Source organism: Penicillium odoratum (genome assembly GCF_028828045.1).
Source record: "Penicillium odoratum strain IBT 22623 chromosome Unknown utg000005l_segment0_segment0, whole genome shotgun sequence".
NCBI lineage: Eukaryota > Fungi > Ascomycota > Eurotiomycetes > Eurotiales > Aspergillaceae > Penicillium > Penicillium odoratum.
Genome location: NW_026643147.1, coordinates 1,040,223 through 1,061,812, shown reverse-complemented (window position 1 = coordinate 1,061,812; position 21,590 = coordinate 1,040,223). Strand labels below are relative to the sequence as shown.

At 45.8% G+C, this 21,590-nt stretch overlaps 7 protein-coding genes across 7 annotated transcripts; 6 read left to right on the top strand and 1 right to left on the bottom strand.

Annotated features, from left to right (window-relative positions):
- Positions 1-1,981: 1,981 nt before the first annotated feature.
- On the top strand, positions 1,982-4,072 carry N7520_005935 (Zn(II)2Cys6 transcription factor; the record flags this gene model as incomplete). The annotated part of the gene is made up of 1 exon (XM_057139869.1): positions 1,982-4,072. The coding sequence occupies one exon, from the start codon at positions 1,982-1,984 to the stop codon at positions 4,070-4,072; it is 2,091 nt and encodes a 696-aa protein (XP_056993875.1).
- A 279-nt stretch (positions 4,073-4,351) lies between these two features.
- On the top strand, positions 4,352-5,875 carry N7520_005934 (ABC multidrug transporter; the record flags this gene model as incomplete). The annotated part of the gene is made up of 2 exons (XM_057139868.1): positions 4,352-4,383; positions 4,837-5,875. The coding sequence occupies 2 exons, from the start codon at positions 4,352-4,354 to the stop codon at positions 5,873-5,875; spliced, it is 1,071 nt and encodes a 356-aa protein (XP_056993874.1).
- A 2,641-nt stretch (positions 5,876-8,516) lies between these two features.
- Positions 8,517-9,881, bottom strand: N7520_005933 (uncharacterized protein; the record flags this gene model as incomplete). Its single annotated transcript, XM_057139867.1, has 5 exons — positions 8,517-8,708; positions 8,769-8,903; positions 8,974-9,597; positions 9,655-9,739; positions 9,805-9,881. 5 exons carry the CDS (start codon positions 9,879-9,881, stop codon positions 8,517-8,519), a joined length of 1,113 nt encoding a protein of 370 aa, XP_056993873.1.
- Positions 9,882-11,335: 1,454 nt separating this feature from the next.
- Positions 11,336-13,336, top strand: N7520_005932 (uncharacterized protein; the record flags this gene model as incomplete). Its single annotated transcript, XM_057139866.1, has 1 exon — positions 11,336-13,336. The coding sequence occupies one exon, from the start codon at positions 11,336-11,338 to the stop codon at positions 13,334-13,336; it is 2,001 nt and encodes a 666-aa protein (XP_056993872.1).
- Positions 13,337-14,762: 1,426 nt separating this feature from the next.
- N7520_005931 (uncharacterized protein) lies at positions 14,763-16,450 on the top strand (the record flags this gene model as incomplete). The annotated part of the gene is made up of 2 exons (XM_057139865.1): positions 14,763-15,498; positions 15,579-16,450. 2 exons carry the CDS (start codon positions 14,763-14,765, stop codon positions 16,448-16,450), a joined length of 1,608 nt encoding a protein of 535 aa, XP_056993871.1.
- Positions 16,451-17,100: 650 nt separating this feature from the next.
- N7520_005930 (uncharacterized protein) lies at positions 17,101-18,478 on the top strand (the record flags this gene model as incomplete). Its single annotated transcript, XM_057139864.1, has 3 exons — positions 17,101-17,722; positions 17,771-17,877; positions 18,125-18,478. The coding sequence occupies 3 exons, from the start codon at positions 17,101-17,103 to the stop codon at positions 18,476-18,478; spliced, it is 1,083 nt and encodes a 360-aa protein (XP_056993870.1).
- A 940-nt stretch (positions 18,479-19,418) lies between these two features.
- N7520_005929 (C2H2-type zinc finger protein) lies at positions 19,419-21,518 on the top strand (the record flags this gene model as incomplete). The annotated part of the gene is made up of 1 exon (XM_057139863.1): positions 19,419-21,518. The coding sequence occupies one exon, from the start codon at positions 19,419-19,421 to the stop codon at positions 21,516-21,518; it is 2,100 nt and encodes a 699-aa protein (XP_056993869.1).
- Between the last annotated feature and the right edge of the window lie 72 nt (positions 21,519-21,590).

The window sequence follows — 21,590 nt, the reverse complement described above, 5'->3', positions numbered from 1 at the left end:
AAGAGGACCGCGAAAAAGACAATAGCGAAGCTAACGGCTCTTGAGCGACGAACAGAGGTCGGAGACAAAATGTGGAGACAACATGTGGAGACAGATGCTGTCGGAGTAGAGAACCGGAGAAAGCTTCGGAGCTCGGAGATATGTTAAATGGATTATGTAATGGAATGATAATGTGCTTCACATGCGAGTGGCGCACCCCTAAATACCATTAGTAAATCTGATACATTATAACTCATCATCTCAACCACAGCGGTCTATAAGAACTTACCATTAAGAACTCCATTTGTTTCATCTGTGATTTAGTGACTTTAGGTAGTATCGAGAACATCAATTTTATAAAGGCTACGATTTATAACTGTATTCCACGGGCTTCACAATGTAATTTTTGATATCGTAGTAAATAACGGTTCAATTTATTCCAAGTCGATATATACTTCTAAGAATCCTTATCAATATATATCGGGGCTAGGCTGTGCCGTAACCCGCAGAAACCCGCACCCGAACCCGCCCCATCCTCCCTATGGGTCGGGTTTTGGGTCGGTCTGTCTAACCCGCATGCGGGTTGCGGTTTCTGATGGGAAACCCGCGCGGGTTTATGGGTTACCCAATGGGTCGTCAAACAGGACAAACATAGAAATTTATGTATAAAACTGTACATAAAAGTGGGTTATTACATAAAAAATTGGATTTATCCATCCTTTTTAGGTATAGTGTCAAAAAATTATGCAAAGATGGGCTAGCGTGGGTAACCCGCACCCGAACCCGCAACCCGCATGGGGCGGGTTGCGGGTTGACTTGACCAACCCATGGGTTTTGCGGGTTCGGGTTGCGGGTTGACTTTACCTACCCATTTGCGGGTTATGGCACAGACTAATCGGGGCATGATGGAGCATCTTATGAATATGGTTGTTGAAATATTCAAGCTGAAGTGGTAGATATCGCATTTACTATTTTGTTTAAGGTTGCGCCACTCGCTTGTGCGCCACTCGCATATGAAACACATTATCTGATCAAGCTGACAATCTAACGAAATAGAGGCAATACTTCTCAGCTAAGTACCCAGTCTTCTGCATACTCAGTGTCCCACTCGGTATCTACCTAGTATCCTCTCTAGTGTTCTACTTTCTTTGCTATCAGAATAGATAAAGTCAACTTATCAACGGGCTTAGAAGTTAGAAGAGAAAGAAAAGGAAAGGAAAAAAAAAACAGAGAAGAAAAGAGAATAAGAAGCACTGGAGAATGGCAAAGGGGTAAATTCGGGGGCTAAGGACTTTAAATATACTGTACTAAATATTTCCAAAAAGTCTGGAGTGTACTCAAGTAATACAGGCACCTGGAGGCACCTGGGTGGATATACGCTAGTACATATTGAAGAGGGGAACGCTCGTTGGCTGTACGCTCTGACGACGCACGAATCGGATATACTCAGCAAAACCCACCACGACCGAAGGTCGCCCTCGGCGAGCAGTGGATCCCTCGACAAAGGTCAAAAGTGAGAGATGTGTAAGTGCGTGTATTCTGTTAGTGCTAAGTTCGTATTAATATGACCAATTCCCTTACATGACGAAATGTGACCCGTAACGGTATGGTAATCCGTACAGGGACCGAGTCTCCCCACTACAATATGCAGAGGTATGATCCTATAGCTGATATATACAGATTACTATTGGAGTATGGGGTTAGGTGATCCCATCCGTTTCCTCCGGCGCTTACGTATTTATCTCAGCTAGATCTCTCTCGCAGTCTCTCTCTCTCTTTGTTCCTTCTCTATTCCGGCTGAATGACTGATCTGCCAATTCCCCCATACGGCACGGATCAAATGATCATCCGGCCCAACTTTCCCCGCAACCCCGAGGTGTTGTGGGGCCAATGATCCGGTGGTCCCAAGAAAATCGATAGACTTGTAAGGAAACAAACCTTGATTTTGCATCACCCCTTCCCCCCTCCCTTTTCAATGTTACCTGGAATACAGCCCGCTGAAATGACAAAAAGGCTACCCCTTAGCTGTGAAAACTGCCGAAAGAGAAAAATACGTTGCTTGGGATCTGGTGTGCCATGTGATACTTGCCGAAAGCGCGGAGTGGCGTCGACATGCCAGTTTAAGCGTGATCTTGAACAAAATCTTCAACCAGCACAAAAAGAGGCAAGCGCCCTCCAAGAAACTCTTCTACAGCGGATATCGGATCTTGAAAGTCTACTCGTGAGAAACATTGAGTTGACCTCGAGGTCCAACACTCAACATAATCACGATCTCCGTTCGCCCGTGTCCCAAGATTATACCCCTCTGTTTCAGCATGAGCTTTCTGAAAACTCCGCCTCGGCCTACACTGATAGCCAATATTTTACCCGCAATGTCACTAAGCCTCAAAGTAATGAGGTTGGCAGTATCATTGCGTCCCCTTCGGGCCATGTACGATACGTTCCTTACAGCACTTCTCGCGATCCCGACGTGTTTCATTCGCTCCAGAGCCAATCTCAGCTGGATTTCAAGTCTGGGGCCTTTTTGTTCTGCGACATACCTCCCAACAAACAGTCTCTTTTAGACATGTTACCACCATTTCGGCACTGCGACGAACTCATCACCACATTTCTCAACGTTTTTTCCCCTCTGTTCCACATCATACATGACGAGACATTCCAGTCGAACTATATCAAGTTCAAGCAAGATCCCCAGAATGCTCCGATATCTTTTATAGGTCTGATATTTGTCACTTTGGGGCTGGCTGTCACTGCTATCGATAAAGAAAGTCCTATCTTGTTAGACTTGGGCCGAGAGGCCTCCGCTGCGGAAAGTGCAAGGTCTTTGGCAGCAAAATATCGACAAGCGACAATGAAGTGCCTTGCTGCCGACAACTTCATGTGGCAACATAATTTGCAAACCTTGCAATGCCTCATTCTGCTAATATATGCCATCAATCACGCCCAAGGCCCAGCCTGGGCTCTTCTTGGAACGACGCTTAATATCGCCATCGCCATAGGGTGCCATGTTGATCCTGGGCTTCTAAATCTGAAACCCATTGAGGTTCAAGAGAGGCGACGAGCATGGGCGGGGTTAATGATGCTTTATACCATTCAGAATACCTGTCTAGGTAACCTAGCTCCATTTAATGTTGAGAACAATGTCCAACTACCGGCAGACGTGGAAGATGATGAAATTGTTTCAGACTCGCTTCACGAAGCCTTGCACGGGATCGAACAGCCACCAAGACGGAAAAAACCAACAAAAATGTCGTATATCCTCTTCAAGTTCCGCCTCTATTCTCTGGCTTCTGATGTATGCACCCTGAGTGTTGAAGAATTTACTCGCTCACCGACGAAGATAAAAGCATTGGATTGCCAAATCGAGACCGAATTGCAGGCCCAAGCAGAGCGCTTCTCGGATCAACTTGATCTGCCCACGTATCATCAAGCACATTCGTTTATTTTGAGCAATTACACCAACCATCTTATTCTGCTCCTGCATCGGATCTGCCTTTTGAAACCAAACGGAACCGACGACGGGAATTCAATAATAAACAGCTACGAAAAATGCGAACAGGCTGCTCTTGTCATCCTTTCGAACTATGAAACCCTCAATATGCGCCATGAATTTGGACCCTACCGATGGTATATTTATGGCCTAGGTTCATTTCATGCCTTTTTAGCGATATCTACTCTGTTGGTTCTCCTCGGAAAGGCCCATACTCCACAAAATCCGAAGCACCTTATATTCCAAGCATTGCGAAATTCTCTCCAACTATTGCATGACAACGCTTCATCCAGCGAAATTTGCAAGAGAGCTTGTTCGATACTTGACTCATTGACACCAGGAGAGCATACTATCCCGCGGACCCCATTCCTTCCACTCTCTGATGGCGCGAGTACCCTGGAGAGCACAGGTAGTGTCAACTCAAGTGACCTGACAATGGATACCGCCGGCTCATCAGACAGTATCGACTCAAATTTTTGGGCTTTACCAGAAAATTTCGAGGATATTGTATCCAAAATTCCATGCGAGCAGTGGCTTTCGCCGGCAGCATTTCCATGGACAGATCTCCCTCTGGATGCAACATATCATAATGGCATCGTTTGAGTTTCACGATATAATTCGGTTTCCTACACATTATAGGTAACTCTATGATTGTTTAAATTGAGCTTTTTACATCTTTTCTACTTATTTATTTTATGACTAACTGTATGAATAAGTTGGAGATTAAGAGGGAGACTGCGTAGGAGAGTAGGATGCCAAGTTTGAGACTGAGTAGACATAGATTTATTACGCCCAGATTGCCAATGAATATAAGTATGTGTAAGTTACATGTGTATGCTGGAACAAGAAGATATTTTTACTATCCCTGCGTGTACCTTCATCATGGCGGAGACCTCGGGAGCATTCATACTTGTGTAGGTAGAACATTACACATTGAGTCGGCTCCTTGTATGCAACATCAATTTGTAGGTATAAATGAATATGAATGTGCCCGAGCAACCTTTCAACATCCTAGAAGCCTAGAATTGGACCCATCAAATCCCAATCTAGAGAATCAAAAGTCTCTTGAGCTAAAGCGTCCAATTCTGACTGAAGCTGCATGTTCTGGACTTCTGCTTCGTGGGAATTCGGGGTTTCCACCCCAGGAACGAGCTATTGGACCTCAAATTTTTCTCTACAGAAATTTGAGTCAGTCTTCAACATCACTTCAATTTCAAGAAATGGAGGGTTTTACCCACCTTTTTCCAATAGCACGATCATATGCTCAATGGCGTAAGAGCTATGTGACAAAGCTTCCCACTTGCTGGGAAGCATCTGTGACAAATAGTTCAGACCGTATCGAACAAGATCAAGGTCTTCAGGATCAGGATCATCAGCCCGCAGCATATTCAAAATGAGGAGAAAACAAGCTGCATCAATGTAGAATCCATTATTGTTGATGTTGTTCAGGGGCCTATCTTGCCCGGTGTGGATTGGCATGAGCAATGGAAGGCGGCTCCAGAGAGCCAAGCTATTCTCAGAGAGTTGGAAGCCACTAAGGAAAGATACTCTCACGAGCCTATCCAAGCCTCCAGCTCCGAATTCGCTAGCCCCTTGCTAAAGCAGCTGATGGTCGTCATTTACAGACATACCATTGCCCTTTGGCGAAAGCCCGATTATATTTGGAACAAGGTCATTATTCATATTCTCCAAGCCCTCTTCAACGGATTCAGCTTCTGGAAAGTCGGACACAGCCACGACGTTTTTCACTTGGAACTGCGACTTTTCTCCATCTTTATCTTCCTCTTCGTCGCTGGCGGTGTGATTGTTCAGCTACAGCCACTCTTCATGGCCAACCGGGCCATTTTTGAGGCCCGCGAGAAGAAGTCCAAAACCTACAGCTGGGTTGCCTTTGTGACAGGTCAGATGGTCGCTGAAATTCCTTACCTGATTTCCTGTGGTACGCTATATTTCGTCAGCTTCTATTTCACTAATGGATTCTCCGTCGGCGCCAGTGTCTCCGGTCAATTCTTTCTGGAGATGATCCTTTACAAATTTCTTTACACGGCCGTCGGACAAGGAATTGCTGTGTTCTCGTCCAACGAAAACTTCGCCTCCTTGGTCAACCCACTTGTTCTCGGTGCCATCTTCATCGACTTCTGCAGTGCCCTGGTGCCATACAACAGTTTGAACGTTTTCTGGAGGTACTGGATGTACTCTTTCGATCCTTTTACCTATGTTGTGCAATCTCTGTTCACCCAGACAGTCTGGGATGTCGAAGTCAAATGTGCCAAGAGCGAGCTAAACATCATCAGCCCTCCACCGAACCAAACATGTGGCAGCTACATGGCAGAATTTCTCAGCTCCCATGCGGATTTCATCAACAACCCAGACGCACACCTCAGAGTCTTGATTCCGGCTTCCTAGCCACATATATTACATGCTAGACGCTAAGCTCAATTGTTTGTGGCATCATCCTGCCATGGATCTTGGCCTTTTCTTCTTCGAGCCATCTCTTTGTCATTTGTTGAATTACAGGATGAAGATACCAATGATGAAGTTGACGATGTTCTACTTGAATAGGCAGCCTACTTTCATTCAACTATTCAAGTCTACTATATACAATAAAGGGGTTTGCGAAGCAATATTGTCCTTCCTCACCACCCTAGTGCCAAGGCCCGATCTCCTCAGGCATATACAGGACTGCCAAGCGTGCTCGAACCATGGTAGAGTGAGTGGATATAACCACTCCTCGGCTGAAAGGAAAAAGTAGCAAAGCAACACGGTCTAATCAGCTTCGGCTTCACATCTACTGCCACTGCGGATTGTCAGATGATGGTGCTAACCACCAAATATGCATGGCGCTGATTTGGTGACCGCGCTGCACGCCGTTTTGTAATTGTTGAATTCCCTCTCAGCACTGTTTTCACCGCTAAACCTTGTAAGCTTTCATGAATGTCTCGACATCGGGCACTTCAGCAAGACCCACTGGTAAAATGGATACCAAAATTTGCCCCATTCGCAACTTCATGGAGTCTATTTCCATCCAAAGGAGTTGTTTCTTCTGCTTCGCTCTTTATGATCTCCTTGGGCTTGGCCGCTCCCATTCTTTCCATATAGTCGCGTGCATCTTGATGCGTGGGGTAGCTTCTGTTCAATGATGAGCACCCTGTCATGCGAGGATGCGTATGTCCACTACCATTTCAGTCAGATCAGGCTCAAATTTGGTTTAGGAGATAAAACATACTACGATGAAGATATGGTGGGCTCCTCGATACGTCCTGTTAACAGCGCGTAGTATTCATTTTTCTTTCGTTACTGCGGCACGGCCTAGACTCAAGAGCATGAGGCACGTTTGTAAGATTACTGTTCAGATAGCGGTAGTGTTTTGAACAGGAGAACAGATGTTACTGGAAATATCTCATGACAGTCTTGTCACTGGAGTCTAACCCGATTCAGATCAGCTGACATCTACCATGCAATGAATCATTAGATTACCCAATTCTGTGATTTGGCCACAAGTAGGCTTTTGTCTAAACTAATGCATAGGGTCTCTCACAGTGAATTGAACTGGGGGACGAGGAACCTCTAGGGTAAAGCCCATACTAGTAAGTCTGCCGTAAGATCCTAGCCGGGGAAGCAGAATAGCAACTCAATTAGACTTCGGCATGGGCCGGCCCAATAAATGGATATGTTCGACATGGAAACCACAAGTTCGCAAAGGTGACTCGGAATCACTCTTCCTTTGAAGCAGACCTTCTCCCTAAGTGGTGCGAATGTTCGTCGAGATTGGCCCACCATCGAAGATCCTTTGAGCGGAGGGGGCATTATGCTCAACAACTAGGTCTATACATAATACTCAGTAGCGTTACTAACTACTGTTCTCTGATATTACCCCTACCCTGCCCTTATCCTTATAAATAGCTATTGGACTAACAAAGATAATGTTTATGTATATATAAATAGGAATGTTTTATATATATAAGAGAGAAAGTAGAAAGTAGGGTAAGTAATATATATTTCAACCAAAACATGGGTAAATAACAGAATTCATTTCAGATGACTCAGCTTTTTACGTAAAAAAATCAGGCAGAATCAGACAGAATCAGGCAGCAATGGGCCAAAAAGCCCATTGGGTTGGGCCTGGACAAGCGGTTAGCTCATAGGCCGGCCCATGCCGAAGTTCAATCGTAAATGTCGCCCTCTACCTCAGGCTCCCAGATCATAGGCTACCCAACTTGTGTTCACGTAATATTAAATCCATTTTGACGCTGTTAGTTCAACGATATCGGCTATGTGAGCTCTATAAATGCAAAACTTCCTATTAGGAAGCTTAACAACGAACATCTGATCGATTTCGACATAGGTCCGGTTCTTCATTTCTGGGATATCAAACCATATGACGAGGACGGAGATAATGCAGAGGCCAGTAAAGAGAAATCCTGTCGTAGCACCCCGATTTCCCTCATCGACGTTGAACATATAAGACACGAATAAGTTGAAAGCCATGGAGAAGAGTCCTCCGGCGATAAAACCTAGATTCGACTTTTCACGAAGGCGAATTGAAGGAGTTTCGTTAGATATCACAGGTGTGGCGCCACCAACGCCGAGGTGGAGTAATATGAGGACAAGGTTGATCATGACACTCTCACCGGCATGATATTATGATCTCAAGGAAATTATCACATAGCCACATATGTCTCGACTTCGTGAATGTTCATACTTATGCGAGAAGACTCAGTGCCTGAGCCTAAGGCTCAAGTGCTTAGGACATATGCAAGATTCCTTACGCTTCTTGGCGCCCAAGGCAGCACAAAATCAACAGTTGAGTACGCCTTCTCCACTCACACTACTTGCATATCCATATGTTCCGTCTCTATATTTTCCAATTAGCTAGCTGTCCAAATATCTTGGGCACCAGTCTCTTCTACCTTGCAACATAGTCAAGAACAGATTTTATCTCATGAAGCTACAGACTTCAACGGAGCAGGGTGTTCAAGTGTTATAGTAGATATTCAAAGAAATCCTTGGAAATAGTCATAAAGATGAAGTTAATGATTCCAGATACTCAAACCTCATCCCGGAGCTTAATGCGACATCTGTACCCCCTGGGCTTCACAAACCAGACATCTTCGGTGGCCCACTGTGGTATTCCACTTTCTGGAACAAAATCAAAAGCACGAACTAGCTCAGGAACCACCTTTGAAAGTTCCATAATGCTTATGTTCTTTCCAATGCATGTGCGAGACCCCATCCCAAACTTTAGCATAATTTAGTAGAGTAGAGTCTGGCAGAGTTTTCTGTTGGGTATCATTCTTACAGTCATAAAATAGGACTCTCGCCTCCGCACCACTTCTGGATCACCCAACCATCGCTCTGGATGAAATCCATCCGCATCAGACCCGAAAATCTCCTTTTTCAAATGACCAACCCATAGGTTGACTCCAACAACGCTCTGAAACAAAGATTTCATTAGCAAGGGGCCATAGAATGTAGAAGAGAGTTCCTTTTGAAGATGCCCTTACTCCTTCAGGAAACCATATACCACTCAGCATCGCACCTCCTTTCGGTACCACTCGTCCAAGAATAAGCCCTGTCACAGGGTGTAGCCGTAGGGCCTCTTTGATCACTGCTTGTAGGTAAGGCATGGAACATGATTCCTGGAACGTGATTGGATTAGAAAGTAAATTTTGCGTTGCCATGTCTTTGATTTCATTGCGTAGCTTGCGCATTGTCTCAGGATAGAGCGTCAGGTAATATATAATGGCTGATAGACTAATGGATGTAGTATCAGAGCCAGCACCAATACTGATACTGCATGCAAGGGCGATTTCGTCTTTGCTTATTTTACTCGAATCCGTGGTACAAATTTGCTGGAATTTGGAGACAAAGTCAGTAAGTCCCGGAGTGTTGACCCTCTTGTACTTCAATGCTGATTCGTTGGACCGCGCCTCGAGATTTTCCTTGCCAAAAGACTGAACATGGGCGAGCCCATTTAATTTCTTGGATTTGATGAAGAGTCTGAAAAGTGTCTGGTGCCACTCAGGGAATATTCCAACTCTTGAGGCATACTTCAAATAACTGGAAATTGACTTCATAATACCTTGTTTAGCTTCTCCTTCATCCAAAAATCCAAATCGATTTCCAAACTGCGCATTGGAGTTAGAAAAGCGCTTGCTAATCTCTAGAGAAGTGATTGGACTTACGGTGATATTCCCTATCGAAAGCATAACATTGGAACCAGCGAGTGAGGTCAATGAGCTCGCCTGATTGTCCAAACTCAGAGAGACGCTGTTGAAACAAAGATGTGCAACTATCAACATAGCCCTCTGATTGGACAATTTGACATGGAATACGCAGCGGCGAGCTTACGCCTAATGGTAACATGGAGCCGAGGATTTCGCTCATCGAACAGACCAGATATGGGATTCATTGGATGCCACTTGCCTCATATCATGAAGACTAACAGCGAGAGATAACTGTCAGCCATAAATTATAGCTGCCAGACCAAGAGCAACTGAGAAATCATCAAATCTTGATGTATTTATTTCCAGCGCCATATATTACTTATGCTGCACTGGGATCGTCGATGCTGTACTCGTTCGGAGCAATACGCACGACTGGGCCTGAGATTCAAACCTAGTGATCAATTCTTGAGGTGGGTGGGTAAGAAAACATTGACAACGTACCATACTTCTGGTGTAGTTTCCGGTTGGTGATTGGAAATGTGCCATAGTAGACTTCTTTCAAAAGCCAGAGTCGCGTGATGCCCGCCACCCATAGACCTGGAATTGGGCTTGAGTCTGATTCTGTTATACTCTTTCGCCAATAGAATGCCACTATTGCGAAAACAAGGCCACTCATCAGCTTAATGACGGTGATCAGATCGAGGAACCCATTTCTAGAGGGAAATAGTTGAAAGAACAGCAGAATTTGAAAGTCAAAAATGCTAGCAGTGGCAATTTGTAGACAATCTTTTAAAGCCCTTAAAAGGATAAAAACTGGACGTATTGATGCTGCAGAGCATTCTTCTCGCAGTCCCGGAAGTGGCGGGGTCATAGGTTCAGGTCGGCACAATGGTTCCGACAGAGTGCTGCTTATTGAGATTCGCATCCGAGCACACGGCAAAAAAGGGAGCTTATAGTTAACGAAAGTGGCTAATTTTTTAATGTAGTCGTATGAAGAGAAGAAGATCAAAGAATTTATGATAGAAGTATCCATTTTGTTTAGGCGACTTACATATATATATCCGACCTTGGGCGCGAAGCAAGATGGTCATATAATTGCTGTTGTATGTTTTTGCTTTTGTTTAAGATTATGAATCGTGACTAGCGGCACGATTACGGGGTAGACTCGCAATTTTCTCAATACCTTGCAACATAGTCAAGAACAGACTTTATCTAATGAAGCTACAGACTTCAACGAAACAGGATGTTGAAATATCATAAGATATATGTGGAAAAGCCCTGGAAATAGTCAAAAAGATAAATTTGATGAGAAGCAAAGCTTGAAATATTGGCAAATCAATGTGTTCATTCAATTCAACGGCTTGAAAAGGGTGATCAATACATTCAACGAAGCTGGTATGACTACAGCACTTCCAAAAATCCGTGTCACCACTTTCACTTTTCGGTTGTTTCTCGAACCCTAATGCCAAGATCTACTAGGCTATATTGGGAAATGGCCCGGAGTATTAATGTTTCTGTATTCTTACCGATAACGGCGTCATACTCAAACTTCATGTAATGAGGCTCGTATTAGTGCCCCTTAGTGCCCCTCGGAGTCAATAACAGCAAATTACTACATTCCGCAGCTTCAACCCGCTGAGACTGAGGGATAAGACTCCATAATTATCTTGCTCACTGCTTATCAAATCCCATGCACAAAATGGCCAATAGCGACCACACAACAGCCATACAACTCGCGCGTGGCGCTCGAATGCCAATATTCAAGGCGAGCGACAACGTGCTACTAATGATTATATTGATGGAGTTGACCGAGGAAGAAAAACTGAAACTTGTCCATCATTACCAGAAAGATTGCTCTGGTGGTGTGGAACTGGAAACATGGACTCCGTCCAAGGCACTGCTTCGGGCCATTGCGAAACAAGGTTCCCATTGGGACAGCCAGGCCAATCTGTACGCTCTGGCAATTCTCGCCTTTCGGTCTGGCCTGGAATTTAAAAAAGGAACCAGTTTCGTCGTGGCGGACGAGCTCACGAAACGCCAACTCACGCGCTGCTGTCGTCCTGGTGAAAGGGATTATATATCTCTGGTTACCGTGACTGTCCAGCCAAAGCCATCTATGATCGCACATAGAGACTCAAGGCTGAATCCACATCTTGCAACTATGCCAGATGATGAAATTCATGTCTTCACCGACCGTTCTACTGAGTTTTCGAAGAAGCTGCTTTCGGAAGTTGTTGAACCTCAAACTATGGAGTTCTTCGCCGAATACCTGAAACTGGAGAAAACACGCGAGATTTCCAACTGCATACAAAGTAGTAGGAGACTCTATGATCCAGATTCGTGTATGTTTACTGTCAGCAATGCTATGGCGACAGGGCGAGAGCAATACTGCAAGACTGTAGCATCAGTTCTGTCAGCCTGTCAATTTCCACCAGAGTTAGTAGCTGAAGTGATATCTCAATCGGATTATGCTCTATCTACTAAGATGCCTTTGTGGGACCACCGGCAGAGTAGAGAACATCTTATCGTTTTTCTCCTTTTTCCTACGACGACAAGCGAGCTTCAGAGAAACCATACCATAATACAAGATGCGCTGAACAATCTTACTGAAGGAGAGCATGATGGACGGAAAGGGATGTCAGTCGAACTCATATCACAACATCGTCATCAGGCCCGGTCTCGCCGTGAGGTGTTGGAACTTTGGGAAAAATTCCGACTGCACGAGGGTGACGAGAGAGCAGGCGATCCAGTTCTCAATGTTCTTCTCCGTCCTATCGAAGATCAGGATATAGGCTCGGCACTATTTGCTGCCGTGTGTTCTGAGCACAGACATGCAAAATACATGATTCGGGCACCTTTAAGCTCTATTGTCAGGATAAAATGGAAAGAGCACTTTTACTTCATTCAAGAAGAATTTGAGCGCCTTGAGATTGAAAAGATTGAGGGAGTGTGCGATCCAGACCAGCCATGGTACTTCAATCCGCCATCATGGCGACCAGCAAATGATGACAAGGAACTACGTCCCGGAAGGGAAGACATTGGGTATGCCTCAGTCTTCTATCTCACTGGAAATGTCCCGGAAAATAGGGACCGACAAATCCGAAAAGATCTTATGAAAGATAACGTCGACGAAGACACGTACTCAGACTCAGAGAATGACCCTCCGCTCCCCAAAAGCGTCTGTTTTGTTCCTTGGGATGGCAAGGACGACGCCACGCAAGAAGACATCTGGAATATCGTCTGGGAGTTCTACAAGTACGAAGGACTTGGCAGTATCTGCCCGAGCTTCCTTTGTATTGATCAGGCGTCTGCCAGTGATATAGGAACAGTGCTCCTGGTCAAGCCCGATATTTTCAAATTTGGTAAAATGTTACAGAGTCAGGAGGCATACTTGAAGGGTGTACTTGGCCCCAGACTACGCGGATTCCTCGCCACTCGCGTGCTCCCAAGCTCCGCGCAACAGAGTAAGACGGATGCGGAGGATGGATTTCAACCCATGGCAGAAATTGGACTGAACTCCAATGTGACTAGGTTTTACCGGCCAGAGTGGCCAGCACGGGGCGTACTTCCTTTTGAGTGGATTGACTTGAATGGCGGTGACGGCGAAGAAAATGAGTATCGGAAGATGGGCGGATGGGATGAGCATGCGGATGAACTTCCATGGGATGATATAGAACGGATCAGGAGAGAACGACAATAGTGGCCCCTAATAACGCAAGCAAAGGTGTCACGTCAAATTGCGTGTGCTAAAGTATTCTTAGCTTTCCTTTTTTCAGAGAAATATAAATTTAGCATGAGCTCCAGTTCATTTTAGCTTGGCGATCTTCTACCCGGTACCCCATACTCTCAGATTGGAAGTCATCTTGTCCGTGCGCACCAGTCCGTGGCATATGCCCCGATGACCCCGCAATTTCAAATAAGATGTTCGGCATATCTTTCACCGAATTGATGCAATGGGAAAGGAATGGAGGCATGTGGAGTATAATTAGTCCTCATGCTATTCCATCTATGGTTAGGGAATATTACGAATTCACCACTAATCATCTTTATCCCTTGACTCTATTTTGTTCACAATGGATACTTATCGTAATACCTTCTATATCTGCCTTGTTCTAATGCCGGCTAGATTCGCCTTCCTCTAAAGCCGCTTGGACTTACCTTGCTGTAATGCCGTTCAGACCTACCGGGCTTTGTGGCGCTGCCCTACTTTCAAGCTACGGCTGTTCGTTTTTTCTCTGATGTTTTATTAGAGCTTTGATAGCTTGGGGGGACTTTGAGCAGATTCAGTTCCCAGGCATTGGAGCCAATACGTCGCAGATACAACAGCTTAGGCAGTTTTCCATACAGTATCCCACTCATACCTAAGGATCTACTATGGCAGTTGTTAACAGCCCTTCAGCCTATTTAAAACTCTAGATTACATCATCAAAAAGGCCACTATGAGTTGCTATACAATACTGCGCTACTAGCCCAAGAAAACGCGATTCTACGCATAGCGGATAGAAATCTGGTTGAGAAGCGCGATATTCAACTAGTTAGATACCCTACAAACAGTGTTTAACCGTCGAATAGGGCCTATAGCTGAATACGTAGCTAAAATTGTGCAGAAGCACCTGCTGCAGAATTGCATACGCAGGGCGAATTGCCTATCCAGGCGGATCAGCCTGCTACTAGGGCTCCACCGAGATGTAGTGGGTGTAGTGAGATTGGAGATAGGATCAATGTTTGTAAAAGTTCGCTATATTTGAATTATCTTTGATTCGTTTTCGTTGAGATATCTTGATTTCAAATTCTGTAATGGGGGGAGGGGTTCCGAATGGCTTTATGGATCACGTTAGTTTGCGCGGCAAAACACCGGGGACCCCGCATTTTTAAATCTTGATATCTAAGGAAGCCTCAGTTCCGTCATAAGCGGATCGGAAGGGGCATCGGAAATCAATTTGGTTGGTACGGAGGATATATTGGTAGTCTTCGGCAGTCATCTTCGGCAATCATAATAGAAGGCTTGAATATGGCATTTTATCTTCCCGGGACGGTAAGCTATAAGTGCATAGCAATTTAGTATTTCTCCTGATTAAAGCTCACATTGGCAGGCCTCTATTTTCTCTGTTTCAGTTCTTATCAAGATGGTCTGGGGCCATATCTACCGACTTTTCCGACTTTTCCCATTCGGGATAGCGGCATTAGCAGTCAGCTCGAATGCTACCACAAAGGCCTGTAGCCACGATACATTCGCTTCGCTTGGTCTCCCAGACATCAATATCCTTTCAGTTGAAGCGGCTGTGACTGAAGCAACTTGGAATCCAGCAAATACCCTGAACGCCTATCCCATTTCGACAAACGATACTGTGAAAGTCTGTCAGCTCACGATTAATTACACTCATCCCGGCTGGAATGACAAAATTACCGCATGGGTCTCACTCCCGGTTGACTCTTGGAACGGCCGGTTCTCCGGAATCGGTGGTGGTGGCTGGACTACTGGTACCTTGGCTGCCCTTAGCCAGGCTGTCTTCCAAGGCTACGCCGCAGCGTCGACAGATGGTGGCCATGCATTGGCGGTTAATGTCAGTTCCTGGGGACTGACCAAAGAAGGCAACCTAAACTGGCCGAACTTGCAGGATTTCAGTGCAACTGCCCTTGACGAGATGACGTCATTGGGAAAGATGGCCACGCGAACTTTCTATGGGAAGCCTCCAAAGTATTCATACTGGAATGGTTGCTCGACAGGAGGTCGCCAGGGACACATGATGGCTCAGCGGTATGCAACTCAATATGATGGTATCCTGGCGGGCGCGCCCGCTATCAACTGGGACAAGTTTATTCCTTCCGAGTTCTGGCCACAGGCTATGATGAAGCAGCTCGGTAAGTTCCTTCTGAATTGTTACCATAATGTTTGGAGTATATAAGGAGTTGCCAACCAATTCACGAATTCACGAATCTAGACTATTATCCATCAGAATGCGAATTAGACGCTATCACGAAGCATGCAATCGAAGCCTGCGATGAGATCGATGGAGTTAAAGATGGTATCATTTCTATGCCAGGGAGCTGCCAATTTGACCCTCTTACGGTGGTTGGCAAGACCGCGCAATGCACCTCTGGCAATGAAACAATTCGAATTTCTAAGAAAGGAGCAGAGCTCGTCTCTCTCATATGGGCTGGACCAAAGGACACACAAGGATCGCCCCTTTGGTATGGGCTGAATTACGACGCCCCTTTGGCGTTTTTAGCGGGAACAAACTGCACATTCTGTGGAAAATCCCACTGTGAACAGGTTCCTTTTACCATATCCGCAGACTGGATTCAAGTGTTCCTGTCTGGAAATTCTTCCCTGGATTTATCCATAATTGACCACGAAAGATTTGCTCGTCTGTTCCGCGCATCTGTGAACCAATTCAGCTCGGTCATCGGCACCCGGGATACCGACCTGACGGAGTTCAAGAATGCCAAGGGGAAAATGATCACTTGGCACGGCATGAAGGACCAACTTATCTTCTTCAATGGGACTGTGGACTACTATAGTCGCGTTCTAGAAAACGACCCAAAGGTTCACGACTACTATCGCCTCTTCCTCGCCCCCGGTGCCGAGCACTGCACTGCTGGGATAGGCTGGTATCCAGGAGACAGCTTTCAGGCTCTAGTTGACTGGGTGGAAAATGGTATAGCGCCGGATACGCTGCGTGCTATTGCTACGCCGTCTGCAACAGGCAGCAGCAGCCCTCCATTGCGGACGGCTGACTTGTGTGCCTGGCCTAAAGTTTTAACTTACGTCGCAGGTGATTTCAATGAAGCTTCTTCGTTTACATGTCAATAGTTTGTGTTATGTTATCGATAAGATAGGTACTTGTCGGTTGGTCAGACCTCATATATTCCCTAGGATAATCTGGGCGACTAATGGATAGAAAATAATCATTTTCTTCCCGCCGGGATGATTTTTTTAATGGCTTCTAGCCGCACCCATCTTATTATGGTAGTCTAGAAATAACAATGTATCTCACAGCTTTGAACTATGAGTGTTTATTAAAAGGCATATTGATAAGAGTGTATCACACTTGCAATGGATGCCTTGCTCTAATTGGACAAGAGAAAAATAGGTTGAGCTCTCTCTTGCTTTTAGATTTAATGGAGTTGAATCTATTATTTGTCACTTGCTTGGAGAGTTTCCGATATTTTTGAATTATGTACATAAGATAGTAGCTTATGTAACGTGGTGTGGTTGGTAAAAGACGTGGTGCACGGATCACAGACCCATATCAGCCTCTTCTTGCTTCTTCTCTCCAACCCTCCACAATACATATATTGTTTTGGTTGTTCGCTCTAATTGTTCATTTCTTTGTAGTAGCAAGCTGTCTGAGCTTGTGCTTCCTCTTTTCTCCTCTGATCCTTCAGCACTACCTGCTGACAGTGTTAAGCCTGGCGATTTAGCGTCAGACAGTACGTCTGACGGTGATGGAGGACTGAAACATGGGTTCTCCTCGTCGTGGTCTGCTCTTACTGCCATTCGAGTGTATTCAATCTATCCTTGATCACCTTGATAATGTCGCGTCACTCCGTTCGGCGATTGTCTCGCTCTCGTCTTTTTACCATGCCTTTCGTGGTGCCAGAAATCTCATTTTGCGCTCGGTCCTGAGTAATCTAATCTCCCCCGACTTGCTGCCGGAGGCATGCGCTATCCTCCGTGCCTCGAAGGTACGCATTTGGTATTCGGAATTAGGTGCTCAGAACCTTGAGAACTTTCGCCAGCGGCTTGTCCATACGGAATTTTCATGGCAAGATGCAGCCTCGATAAAGGAGTTTTATCTTAGTGCAAAATTTTTCACGGCAGACTTTATATCAAACGCGTTGTCTAAGCATCCTCTGAAAGATGAGGTAAAGATCAGAAAGTCCGCGCCGGTCACCTCGATCGAGTGGAACCGGGTTCTTCGAAGCTTCTACTGGTGGGAATGGTACACTATTTCGTGCGGGAATAACTGGAAATCAACCGTTCGGTACTTTCAGAGCCTCGAACATTTGAAAATATTCTCGATCTGGGAGCAGGAGCAGCTAGTCTGTGTTGGGGAATGCTTGTTTCACAAGATAGCAAAGCGTGAGTCTCTCCGATAACAATACACAAATTTAAGCTAATAAGACGTAGCCTTTAATGAAGTGGCAGCTCATGATATCAAGTGGGGAGCATCGGAGGTCGACTATAATGCCTCCGAGGTCTGGGATGTGCAATGGCCCCGTCGAGCGATGGGCTTTGTGAGATGATCCCTTAACCGCAAATTCAGAGCATTGGCTGACCACGAGGCAGTGGGTTCAAAGGCTCCCTTTTCTGCAGCAGCTTGTCAGTGCTGAAACATATGAGCAACGTCATGATTTGATGGAATCAGATTGGGAGATGACATCCCGTGCAAACCACTATACTCAAGCGGTCCTAGACGCATGGCGGTTCACCACTTCAGATGTGTTAGATTTGACTATTCTCGAAAACTAAACTGAGAACAAGCTCATCACAATCATTGGAACCCCCTGGGCGCCCGAGTCCGATAATGGCCCGCTCGAAGCTTGGAAATGGACGCACCAGAAGTTACCGTATGAACACTTTGTCCAGAGCCCTAAGCTGCGATGGCTTCGTATAAGGGGATATGTCATGTGGCATTTTGACCGACTAAGCAGCTGGGGATTTCTTGGCCTACAACGGAACCACTTTTCGGTTGACATGATCGAATTGTCTTCGGATCAGATGGAGGAATGGTACCAAGAGATGGAGAGGTCATGGCAGAAAAGGAAAGAACTCTACGAACAGGGCGAGACTGGACCTTTGGAGACTGAAAGCTGTTGTGCTGCCCACCGCCTCTAAAGTCTGTTTAATCATTTGCCGTGTCTCGTGTGCGCTGGATTGCCTTTCTCGGGGTCTGCTAGAGATGTCCCGAAAGCGCAGCCGTGAAAGAGACAGACAGGATTATTTCACCTACGAGGTGCGATTCCTCCACAGCAGTGCCCGCGACTACATTTTGAATACCCGAGAAGCGCAAATGCGAGCTCGTATACCTAACTTTGATGTCTACTCCGGGATGTTCCGACACCTTCAATAATAAGGGAAGCCACTCTGTTCTCGCCCTGTCTTGTCTGGTACTTCATCGTAGGTCTCCTCCACCCCAGTTTTCTCCGGGACCATGAACTCATATTTCGCTCTGCTCTTTTAAATTTATAATTGGTAACCCTTTCGTGTGGATTGAGCAGCTGCGCTTCCTGGTAAAAGGTTTAAGACAAATGGGCAGAATCTGGTTCGCATACTTGAGATACCCAATCTTTTAAAATTTATGCCTTGCAAAATTTCCTATGTTATTCTTCTCCTGAATGAGACATATCTCGCATCTGTACAACTTCAGCTGTGTGCGGCTATTGAGGCTATTGAGGTGGGGGTGATAGGTAAGTCGAGTTACGATAAAGCATCGGGTTCCTATTGGACATCGTCAGCAGAATAAAGGCATCTGGTTTGTCGCAAGCCCGTTGATAGCGATGATAGCGATGATAGCGGGGATAGCAATTTTTGCGACGCTCTTTAGCAGCATTTTTATTCGAATCGGTGTGCCTTGTGCTGCTCTGTTTTCCACAACCCTTTTGGACAGGACAGTCAGAGCGGGCTATAAATTATAGCTGAGGCGTTTTACCGTGCGGGGAAATATCCGACTCTGTGGGGACAGATCAAGGTCCCCGGATCTTGCCCCCTCAATTCATATTTCTCGCCGTCGGATTCAGTCTCCTCATTACAACGCATATTCCTCGGTCTTAAGAGCATGCCGCCTCCCTCAACTGCCCGAGAAAGGCCACTCTATCAGCCATTTCAATGTGTCATCTGTCAAAGACGCTTTACACGACATGAAAACCTCAAACGCCACGCAACGCTTCATTCACAAATCTCAGGCGAGACCTCTCTCTCTTGTCCGATTTGCCAGACAAAATTTTCGCGATCTGATCTTCGCCATCGCCATATAAGAAGGAAGCACCCAGAACAGAAACCCAAGTCGCCCACAAAAGGACCACGGCGTAATGAACCCCGAGAGCAGGAGGATGGGGAGAATCATTCGATCGAAGTATTAGATTCGCTGCCATTTGGAACACCCCAGCTCGGCCTCCAAGTGCAGAAATCAACCGGCGGTGGAAGACTCAGCATCGACGAGAGGGGATGGGAGGCAGTCATTGGGGATAACGATTATCCCATCACTCACGGTCGTCTCACGTCAGAAGAAGATGTTACAAACATGCGATCGGCGTATCCCTGGGATCGCAATCCCCATGGTGATGGTGATGATGATGATGTGCAGCCAGCACAGAGCGGCTCATACTCTACCAACCCAATCTTGGCAACTTCTACGAATTCAGATCATCACTTGCTCGTGGCGTCGTCGTTTCCGGGCTGCCGGTCACTATTAGACGGCCAATTAGAGTCTGAGTCTTTCAACATGGATCTATTTGGCCTTCATTTTCATCAAATATTTCCGAAAAGAACATCCACCCACAGCTTGACTCAATCTCAGAGTGAATGGTCTCCATCGATGCAACAGATATTACGGGGATGTTCTCTGTTTTTCAAACATGTCTCACCATTCTTGCCATTCATCCACAAGGCTACATTTGATCCTTGTCAAGCATGCTCCAGCTTGGTCCTCGGCATTATTTCCCTTGGATATCAGTATGGTGAAGATCCGGAGCTTGGAGACAAACCAGGTACAGGCACGCAGTTGTCCACATTGTGCTTTTATAAAGCTCGGGCTCTTCTTACTTCAGACAAAGAAAAGTCAAGTGATCGTTTAGAAGACATCACTGTGGTCCAGTCATATCTGTTGCTTCAAGTTTGCTCAATGATGTATCTTTGTGGAAATGAGTCAATATTTGGACTCAAAGTTCACTCTACCATGATCGCTCTTGCACGTAAATCGGGTCTCATGCAGTCCATGCCAACGGAACACACCATTGCCTATGATCTCGAATCCTTGTGGCACGGGTTTATCAAAGCCGAAACACACAAACGAACATCATTTGCCGTGCATCAGATCGATGCGCTATGGTATCAATGCTTATCTATTCCCCGATCCATTTCTCATTTAGAAGTCAAGCATGATCTACCTTGTCCGGTAGATCACTGGCTCGCATCTTCTGCTGCCGAATGGGCGCATCTCCAACTTGCAACGGGTCACATAAACCCATCATTGCAGTACGCAGACGCCGTTCGTTTGTTTTTATCGCCTGATGGGGATCTGAAGTCCATCCCATGCTTTGATCCATATGGTGCCGTCAACATTGCACAGTTTCTGATTTCCAGTGCCCGCGAAGTATCAGGCTGGTCTACTATGACTGGCATGCTGAGCATTGAAAGATTTGGAGCCTTGCGATCGTCACTCGTCGCACTTGGTCCTTTCAGCAGAGCACAGCCGGAAGGTCAGCATACAGGACATGTGGAATTAAGTGAGGCGACTTGGAAAATCGGTATGATTGAGATGCAAATGTGGTCTCCGTCACACACAGGAGGTATTGTGGAAGGAAGTATAGATGCGGTCTTGAACCACTCTACTTACCTGGCTCCCTCCTGTGACTTTTTGTGTGAAGGTGAAAATGCTGCAATGATTCAACCGCACGTCGACTGGTTCCTCCGTTATCTGAATTCAAGTGTTCTACCAGATTCAGAGGCCCCATGGGTCATTCTTTACGCATATAAGGCTTTCCTGGTAGCTTGGCAGCTATTACGAGGGGGACTGCCCGGTGCAATGAGGGCTATATGCATTGAAGATGGCGATATAGAGGGTGCTTTGACATGGGCAAAAGTGGCTTTCCGACAGAGAGAACGTTGGCAAATTGGCAAGCTCATCTTAGCTTGTCTAGATAAGATGGACAAATGAACTTATCAGGATGCAACGTCCCTGAGTACACACACTCGTGGGGAAGTGTGCCTCCTCCAGGGAAAATCCAGC